The sequence below is a fragment of the Apteryx mantelli genome, chromosome 1 (assembly GCF_036417845.1).
Source record: "Apteryx mantelli isolate bAptMan1 chromosome 1, bAptMan1.hap1, whole genome shotgun sequence".
NCBI lineage: Eukaryota > Metazoa > Chordata > Aves > Apterygiformes > Apterygidae > Apteryx > Apteryx mantelli.
In genome coordinates this window covers 99883826-99894251 of record NC_089978.1, presented here as the reverse complement: position 1 = coordinate 99894251, position 10426 = coordinate 99883826, and the positions used below count along the sequence as shown (strand labels likewise).

Here is a 10426-nt window from a genome sequence, read left to right as displayed (position 1 = left end):
CAGAGTTGTGAGTTCAATGATTACTGCACAATAAAGACCAAATAAACTACATGTTTCCAAATATAAGAAATATTTTCTAGTTGTATAGCATCTTTTTTGAAAAACATGATTCCAAACTCCTCAGCGCATAGGCACATAAATAATTTCAGTATAATGTATATTTGTTTATGGGATTAAGACTGACAGCTTCACAGTGTATAAACTACACAGATACCTAAGGTGAACTGAAATATGCAGCTAGCCAAGTTTACATCTACAGTACTTGTTTTTGAGAGTTACAGACAGCTGTTGTGGATACAAAAGATAAGTCTTCATTTGTGCATCTCATATTTGCTTGTTAAAATTCACATTTGTGACAAGAGTCCTGTGTTTCATTACCAGAGAAGTCTCATTGTGTGTTTATCCTGCACCTTTCCCTAGACAACCTTTCGGTCACTGGAAGACACAAGGCTAGATGAGCCTTTGAAATGACCCATGTGGCCATCCATTTGGTCTCAGGGCATCATGGGCACACTGGGACTTCTTTCCATTATAGGGATTAAAATTAGGTAAAGCAACCAGCCTGAAACATTAAAAACAATTTTAAAGTTTCCATTTTAATTTCTCTTCCCAGTGTCGGACAGCCCTCCACAAAAAAACAGCAACAACAACAAAAAAGGACAGAAAAGGCAGAAAAAGACTTTATGCCATCCCATAATTTGAAGCTATTTCTATTGTTAGATGGCAAAGCTTGTTAATCTATTGATGCAAAATAAACGATCAAACTGCTGTTATCTGTTGGCCAAACTGTAAGCTCTAAAATAAAATCAATTGCCAGCAACCAGAACCTTTCTGTTCTAGTGCAGTGGTTTGTCTTTGGCTAGAAAAGCTGGCATAAAGTGAAAAAATCTATGCCAGAGCAGTTGTGTTCCCCATATATCTGTCTTGTGTTCCCCATACATTTGTCTCGTGTTCCCCATATATCTGTCTCGTGTACCCCGAGCTTTTCAGTGAGAGGCTCTGTACAGCATCTCAAGGCATTGACCAAAAAACCCAGGGAATGAGAACAGATAAATCTGGCCTTCTCCACTGCTGGCATTGCTGCAGACACACACATGTGAGCTGCCTACATGGCTTCCCCCTCCAAGCCGAGAGAGAAGGAGGCCTTTCTGGGCAGTTCAATTCACCCTATTGGAGATGTCTAAAATAGTCAGGTGATTTCCAGCCCAGAGGTGTCTTTTTGTCTCTGAGGACTGTAAATGGAGGCCAGGGTGACTAGCTCAGGTGTGGGTAGCCCACAGAGTGGGTGTGAAAATAAGGAGGGTCACATCCCTCTTTCTGCAGCCCTGTGGCTGAAGCTCCTGGGCCCTCCTCTTCCAGGTGCTCTGCTACAGCTTTGCCTACCACCTTCAATGCCTCAACAACTGTGGCTTTTATTCTGTTTTTACCAGCTTTTTTTCCTCACCAAAAATGTCATTTTTAAGGATTCTAGACAGTTTTTCAAGTGTATTTTGGCAGCTGTGAATAACAGTCTCCACTGGCAATTTAACATAAATTTCCAAAACTGCCATTGTCTGTTAGGGCTGCTTTATGACGACTGATCCCTAGGTCACGATTTCTCTATGCTGTAGTGCTACTAACTCTTATTTTTAACCTCGAATGTCCAGAGCAGCTATATGAGCCCCTGCCTTGGCATAACAGGCTGTTGGACTGTCTGAGGCTCAGCACACACAAGTTAATGGTTTTTGCAGGGAAGGCGCTCCTGGGGCCTTGCCATGTTCAGCAGCAGCAAGTGGTTGGAAAGAGCACAGCACTTGGTCCTTTTGGGGCTAGCCTGCCATCAGTGTGGCTTCACTGGTGGCCTTCAGCATGCAGACTGTTTTGATAGAAGTTGAAGCAGTTCCCTGGAGTTTAGCATGCTGTGCTTTGCTGAGCTGAGTTTCCAGATTAGGTTTTGCAGCAGAGAACATACTGCTAAATTGAGGGGGTGTTACCTGAGTTACACCACAGTACCCTCCACCACCCTTACTAACATGCTTCTGATAATTATTCTTGTAAAGCCAAATACTACTCCAGCATGTTTTGGCAGGGGACAGGCAGCAGGACCACTAACCTGTGCCTGCTTTACTGGCACCACCCCTGCAGAACAATCTGGGAGGGTGAGACAAGCATAGTAAGCTGTTATCCATCCGAGCCTGTTCTTCCAAAATACCCTCACATCCCCTTTAAATGTGGTGTTGCACACATTAGCGCATCTGTCTGCAGAAGGAAAAGCCTTTCGGTGCATATGTGTGGCTCTCTAAGAGCTCTGCCCTCAAAGTGCTCTGACTCTGGAATCCTAATTTCAGTCCATGCTGATGATTTGCTATAGCACTACTTAGGGTGACCCTTTTCAGTGTGGCTGGGACTACATCCTTAACATTTCTGCATTTTCATTCTTTCTCTCAACATGACTCTTACATAGGGCCCGTTACCTGGTGAATACACTTCGTTGTTACACCAAATTTTGCAATGCAGTGTTATCATGATTATGCTTTAACTAGGCCTTCCAAATTCAATTGGGTTAGACCCCCCTAAACCTTCCTTAAAAAAGACCTTCAGAAGACTGGTCAGCTAATATCCAACTATATTCAAATTATATTCCTGAGTCTATTTTAAGTATGAGATAATCATGTTTTATGAATTTTGCCCACTTGGATAACAATCATCATAAAAGAGTGCTTGAAGAAATCGCTAAGCAGACAGATGTCTTAAGTTTTCTCTTTTCTTCTTGCACAACTCTGCACAACTGTTCTTTTCTGCTAAGTCAATGGACATGGCTTGCTGTTAGGACTTTCTTATGTTATTGATTTTATTCTCAAAGATACTCATAGAGGCTTTTAATGGTAGTATCACTCAAATGAACCAGGAAAGCATTTGAGCTGCTGAGCATTGAAGACACTCAGGAGAAAGCATTCACACTTGACTGGAGACTCAGAGGCTTCTCTTGTGTCTGGCGAGACACAACAGGGTTTATTTTAGGTGGTGACTTGGGCCACTGGGGCCTGTTTCTTGACTTGCTTTTAGTGTTTCAGAGGCTGAATCAGACTCTTCCTGCACATGAACTGCTGGACCTGCCAGTGGTGAAGCTGGTTAACAGCAAACATGCAGGTGATTTAGCTGCATGTTGCATCAGCTGTGGGTCAGCAGCCAGAGGCCCACGTGCCAAGTGGTTTAGGGACCAAATTGTCCTAAGCAGTTCTGTGCCCAGCTGGTACAGGGAATGAGGGATGGGCAGCATCAGAGATACAGTGATGGAGGGACCAGGCAGTACAAAGAGCAGGAGGTCCCTGAATCAGGCCAACTTCATGGCCAGCTAAAAAAGTTACCCTTTCCTATGTCTTGAGGGGAAAAGAAAAGCAACTGTAGCTATATGAAAGGAAATATTGGGTTTTTTTAGTATTTGGAAGGGCCAGTGGTCCATGTAAAGCCATGTATCATCTAACAAATACAAGTGATCTTTTATATAAACCAAGCAAGTGTGATGTAACACTAACACAAACAGTAAAAGCGCCATGTTTTCTTTCAGAAGTGTTACTGACTACTTTCTCATCTGTGGGATGCTAATTTCCTGGGAAAGAGAAATATATGGCTAAATAGTAAAATAAAGAATAACAGAAAACTTATGAATTGTATTAGTTCTTTTATTTCTTTGAAAAATTGCACAGTACTAGACTACTGAAAGAATAAAAGCTGTGATTAACTTTCATTAGAAAGGAGTCAATCCGAGGGAAAAAAAAAAAAAAGACCTAGAAATCATAACTATTACAGAGTATGAAGTTTGAGTTGGGATGCCTGGCTGATATTTCCTGTTTGAGTAGGTCCAAAGATAGAGAAGTTCTTGATGGAAGTTTCTAGTTTAACAAACTGTGGAGGAAAAGAGGAGAAACAGGTTAAGGGATATATTTTTTTCCTCAGATTACAAGAGGTGTTAAAAAGTACTTGTCTAGATGTAGCACATTGAAAAGAGTGTGTGCATGCATCAGACAAGTTTTAGCAATTGCTTTCCCACCCATCCTTCAATGTGCTTACTAACTATGATTCCAATTAGTAAAACCAAATTATGGTGAATTGTTACAGGCACAAAATATGCTATGAGGTTGGCTGGAATCAACTGGGGCTACTTATTATTCATGTTAGATATGCTGAAAGGTGTCTCCTAATAAAAAAATGGAAGGGGGGAGGTATCAGAAATTTTTATTAGGTTCATGCCATGTTTCTGAAGCAAAGCACTTTATCTCTTGGCATAAAGTAGATAGTTTGATAGCTACATCTCTACTGTCATGTTTTTTGAGGACTTGAACTCACATGTGAGCCCAAACTACCTGCACAGCCACATAACCTACAAGTGACTGGTCATTTACACCTGTCCTTTATGCAAGAAGCTGGTCTTTTTAGGATTAAGCCACCTTTTTCTCACTAACAACCTGGGCAATGAAGCTCTGAACTCACACCACTAAGGAAGGGAGATCCCATCCTGCTCATTGCCTTTAATGCGATGGCTCCCAACATTTGACTTGCAGAGCAAGCCAAGAGCAGACATGGCATAAAGTTCTGCTAGTAGCTGTCACGTGTCCCTGGGGAAGAACAGGAAAATGTTTCATGCAGGTCCTTACCTTCTTGCACTGCGTTGCGGTAGAAGCACCAGGGGACACCAGCGGGATGTGACATGAAGCAGCAGCCCCGCCTTTCGCACTCTTGAGCTGTGATGCCGGGGAAGCCGCAGTCTTTTCTGGCCTTAACATCAGAAGGACATACTTTCCTGACTGTGTAAAACAAAAACAAAGGAAGGAAGGAGGCCATATTACTTTATGTTTCTTTCACCTGGCACAATATTGTTCTTCTTACTCTGGGGAGCCAAGGAGCTGGAGCTATAAATGAGCAGAGCCGACAGCCCAGGTTAAAAGGCAGGGCAGAACCTGTGGTTATCTGTAACCCACTCATTAAAACTCCTTAGTAGCACGATGGGTAGAGGCCCAGGCTCCCTGCTGCACCGAGCACAGGCAGTTGTGTGGATGGTGGTGGTGGTTACAAATCCCTGGTGAAAGAGGGGTTATACCAACTGGAGCTGCCTGAGATGCAGCCAGCTGCCTTGCAGGGCACAGGGTCTTGGTCCCTCAGTGTCTTCAGGGGTACAGCCAGCTGCATTTGTGCCAGCAAAACCCCCAAAAATTCAGAGCACTCACCCCAGAAGGGCCAGTCTGTTGTGCTCTAGGGCTTAGAGGGGGCAAAATCCTGCCTGGTGGGCAGAGACCCGGCTTTACCCTTCTATAGATCTAGTGGTAGGGTGAAAAGCCATATGTCTCCCATAACAGCACCATGGATGCTGGCTTTGGACCAGGGTGTTGCCCAGAGGTGGCTTGATGCAAGGAGCTAACTTGAGCACAGACTGGCTAATGCAAAAGAGTTGGCTGTGGAGAGTGGGAGGAAGGACCAGCCATCTATGCATGCAGACTTCGATTAGAGAAAGGAGGTAACTTGTTTAGGGGGATATCACTGTAACCCTGTTCAAGAAAATGAAGGAAAAAATGGAGGTAGGAGTTTAAATTTTCCAGTAGGGATTTACTGGAAATCCAGTGGAGAAAAGGATCTGCCCTGGGGTAGTTTGGAGATTTCACTGGATGATGGCTGACAACAAAACAGGAGAGAGAGATAACAACCAGAGGGAATTATACTGGGAAGTGGGCAGAAAAGGAAGGAAGTAGCAAGTATCGAAAGAGCCTGGAGAAAAGAAGAAAAACCTAGAAGTTACGGAATGCCAGGGGTCTTTTAAAGAGGCATTAAACAACTGCAGATGGACTAATCTACTGAGGACTTTCTGATTTCTTTTCTATGCAGTGCTAAAGTCCTCATTAGCCACTTAGAAAACCTATTTAAGTAAGTGCTGAGGATCCCTTGCTCCACTGATGAACAAGACAACAGCTGGCAGTGACACATTTTTAAATGATCAGCTTGGGTTATTTGACAACTGGAAGCCCGAAGGGAAAGGAAATGGTTGCTGCAAGGAGAATGGGATGCAAGACTGATGGGTAAGCAAGGTCTGACTCTGCACAATACTACCAGCAGTGTTCTAATAGAGGTCTATGCCCACTTGGTTGGCCTTTCAGTAAATTTAGAGCTATTCCCCACTTGTACACATTTCTGCATAATCAAGCACTAGACAGATCAGTGTTTCTGCCAGATATATTACCTTTCCTTGCTTTCGGAGTGAAGCACCAGGGAAAGCCAGGGATTGAAGAATTGAAACAGCATCCAGCTCTCCTGCACTCTTCTGCTGTGATTCCTGGGTGTCCACAGTTCTTCCTCTGACTGGGGGTCACATTACACTGGCATTTTGCTGTTGAGGACAAAAAAAGTAAATTATTAGGTGTCTGTTTGTACTCTTGTTAGTGGAAGTCCATTTATCAGCTGTCTGTTGGGAACAATGAACTTTCCCTAGACTGTGGCAGTCTTGCAAGTATACATTTTCTGTGGCTTGCTGACATCAGAACCTGAGTGGTTTCAAATCCACTACTGGTAAAAAGGTAGCAGGTGAAATGCGGGACCTGTTATGGCTGGAGTGAAACTCCCACTGATTTCAGTAAGGTCTGTACTTTACTCATTAAGAATCTGTGGTCTCACCTGCGGCCAGCCCAGCCCAGCACAGTGAGGGCCAGGGAGTTCAATTAGACCAGATTAAATGGTAAAAAAATATAACTTCAAATGATACAGTAATAAATGTTTGTTGTTTTGCCCATCTCACAGATTTACAGAATATTTGGGGTAGAAAGGCACCTCTTGAGATCATCAGCTCCAAGCCCCCTGCTCCAGCAGGTCAGCTAGAGCGGGCTGCCCAGGACCATGTACAGCCAGGTTTTGAATATCTCCAAGGATGGAGACTACAAAGCCTCTCTGGGCAACCTGTTCCAGTGTTCAGCCACCCTCACAATAAACAAGTTATTTTCTTATGTTCAGGTGGAATTACCTGTATTTCAGTTTGTGCCCATTGCCTCTCATCTTGTCACTGAGCACCACTGAGAATAGTCTGGCTCTATCTTCCTTACTCCCCCCACCAAATATCTCACTTGAAGAAAGAAAGAGTTAAGGATATTAGAATAGGTGGAAAGATGCAAAATCTCTGCACTGTCTTCAGGTGACCATAGAAATACAGGATTATGTACAAATAGTTACAGCTGTGCTTTTAACATTTTAAGTCTACCTCATAGTCCTCCCCAACCAAGAAATTCCGGAGATGCCATTAGGGTTCTGTTACTGAATTACTTACTTCCCACTTTTTGGACTATCTAAATGACTGCCTTTTATTGAGGAGGCCAATAGATTTCTTTGAACTTGTATTCACATGACAAAGTAGCATAAACTAAATGTCAAAGGACTATTGAGACAAAGCTAGTTCCTGCAGTCCTTCTGGAGGAAAGGTTTGTCTAGTAAACTGAGTACATCATTTTAGGCATTTCTGTCCCTCTACCTTTATAGCAGACTCCTGGTTGTTCTGCTAACATAAGAGTGCTCCTGGAGTTTGTTTCTGATGTCAATACTATATATACATGTATTTTTTTTGCCACAGATTTCTCTGCAAAAATTAAAAAATAGACTCCAGCTTCTGGATTAGTACCAGAGCAAGATATTCACTACTTGATACATAAACTGGAGACACGGTCTTGCTGCAAGTACAATCAGTAGCATCAGGCCCACATACATACCCCTCAATGCAACAGCAAGCAAGTGTACTTACTTGGTGGCGACGCAGCTTCTGCCAAGGTGCTGAGGGCTACAACGAGGATGACAGAGAGCACACAGATCCATTTCAGATCCATTGCTGTCAGGAGCCCTCAGGCCTCGAACTACTTTGAGTGGGAAGGCAAATCGAGGTGAGGTGCCGCTTTTCCTCAGAGCAGCTCATTTTATACCCTCCTTGTGTTTGCACACTAAGATCTGATAACATTGTTCCACACAAGGCTTCACTTGGAGGTTGTTTTTTTTTCTTTAATTAGGAAATGTTACTATGTATATTCTGATATCTCTGATCCCTGAGATAAATTTCCAGGCTCTTGAGATCAATTACATTACTGTGCACCTCTGACAGCCTCAGCTGACTTTATTGACATTAGAGCATTTCAAATCTCTGAGCATCTTTAAATGGTTGCCACTACTGAAAATACATATATATATAAAAATTATAGTTTATATATACACACACACACACACACACACACACATATATACATATACATATACGTGTGTGTATATATATAAATATATAACATACATGTATTTTTTATACATATATATATATCCCTTCTAAGTATATTCTTTCTGCTTCAGATTTACCTTGGCCTTAAGTCCGGTTCGTGTTACGCTGAAAATGGTAAGGCAACAGAAGCTGAAGCTTCAGTCTGACACCTCCAAGTTTTGGAAGACCATAGCATGTGCTGTGTTAGGAAACCAAGATCTTTGCTAGACCAGGGGTCGGATTCAAACATCCCAGCTGATATTTTGAATGATATGTCCAAAGCAAAAAGGAAGGTCAGATTCTCTGGAGCAAACCCCATCATGCCCTGCAGGGTTTTTCTTGAGAAAGTCATGGTAGTCTGCTTTCCATTTCCTCTGCCCTGTCGCTACAACAGATTATTCCTTCACAACTTGTCCAACACCAAGGGCCCATAATTTGCTGAAAACTAACTTCTGAAGCACTAGTTTTGGCCTAATAATTTCCTCGTTGTTTCCTTCATGATTTAACAGATGACCTTCAATGCAGCCTTTGGGCTATATCAGGACACAGGACCTTGTGGATTGGATTGTTCATTCAAGTTTTAATCTCCCTTTTGGACCTTTTTCCACCATGTTTTGTAACATTTCTTAACTTTCTAATATTTGAACACAATTAGTCCTGCTAGATTTCCCACTTACTAGAACAGAAGGCACTGTTTTCCTTGGGAAATTTGGTTCCTAACTCTGGTAGGTTGCATGATAGAACAACCACAGTTCTCCAACCAAAAGAGAACAAAACTTAAGGCAAAGACCAAAGAAAGAAAAAAAAGAAAAACCAGACCAAAGGAAAACCAGTTCCTCCTAGCAGCAACACTGCCTTGGAGAACAGGCACTGTCAGTCAGGGAAAGCTGGGTCTGGTAAATCCCAGCAAGGGACACCAGGCTCCAGGGCGAAGGGGGCCCTATGGCTAGACTCATGAGACACTGGGGTGACATTTCCAGAGAAACTTCAAGGAATCAGTTGCTTTGCTAAGAAATGTTGTGTTTACCCCGTGGAAACCTTGCTTTCTTAAAGAATAACTTTTCGTCATTGAAAACCTTGTTGCCTGATTTAATTGTTTTTTCTTTACTAGTCCCAGTTGCGCGAACCTAGATACAATATACATACTGCCAATATTAATAGCTCTGCCTTCTCAACCACCAGAGAGTTCTTCCTGTTCATCAGTAGGAAGAGGATTCAATATGTTTTTTGATCTTTGACAGAACTTTGGTTATTATATATGAATTTGTTTTGTGCCTCTTTTGTTGATAGAGTTCAAAGCAGAAACATTTAACTCCTACAGTTGTGTTTTGAGGGTAATTTATCTGTTGAAAAGTATTTCGAACCCTGTAGGAGGGTGCTGGGTCTACAAGGGCAAAAATAATAGAGCTCATTTTCATACCGTCCATCTCTGTTTAATACATTAGTGGCATTTCGTATTGAGAGGCATGATTTGTAAAACAGATATTTTGTGTATTCTTCAGTTCACAAAACATCAATCTGCAAGTAGAAGGGGGCTGTGCTCAAACACTCAGTGATTCATATCGTAATTTTTAGTTCCATCATTGGGAGAAAACATTGGATCTAAACTTCAAAAATCCAGTCTTTTCCTTACATGCAACGTTGACAGTGGTTCCAAAGATTAACTGTGGTGCTAAGTCCAGTGAAGCCATTAGCAATTTTTCCAATGATTTTGTTTGGACCAACACCACATCACGCAGAAGGTGTGAATGGCTGAAACCTTGCCTCTGTACAAAACAAAAATGTTTATCCTAAATGGGGAACTTTGTTGCTTTCAGAGCACTGCAAGAGTTCTCAGTAGATTATCAGCCCATAGTGTGAGTCAGGTAAAACTGCTGATAAAGTTTGTCACTCCTGCCTCTTACTGAATACTTAATTAAATCCTTATCTGCCAGCTGTCACCTATTGGGCCTGATCCCACTGTATGCACAAAGACAAATCTACCACTGAGTTTTCACTGCGGAAAGAGTATATGATTGCCATCTTAAACAAACACCCTGAAAGAAATAGGCTTCTTGCTTTTTGTCAGCAGATTACTTTAAAATCTTTAATATATTTATATAGTAAAGCCTTGAAAATTATCTTGGGTTACACTGCCAAAGTTTTTCCTTCTCTTGGGCCAGCATCCATCTAGACCAT

At 42.2% G+C, this 10426-nt stretch overlaps 1 protein-coding gene across 1 annotated transcript; it reads right to left on the bottom strand.

Moving 5' to 3' along the window:
* Nucleotides 1-3877: 3877 nt before the first annotated feature.
* Nucleotides 3878-7960, bottom strand: LOC106483632 (trefoil factor 2-like). The gene is made up of 5 exons (XM_067289900.1): nt 7872-7960; nt 7751-7839; nt 6209-6355; nt 4635-4784; nt 3878-3885 (listed from the first exon to the last, which is right to left on the bottom strand). The coding sequence occupies exons 1-5, from the start codon at nt 7958-7960 to the stop codon at nt 3878-3880; spliced, it is 483 nt and encodes a 160-aa protein (XP_067146001.1).
* Nucleotides 7961-10426: the final 2466 nt, after the last annotated feature.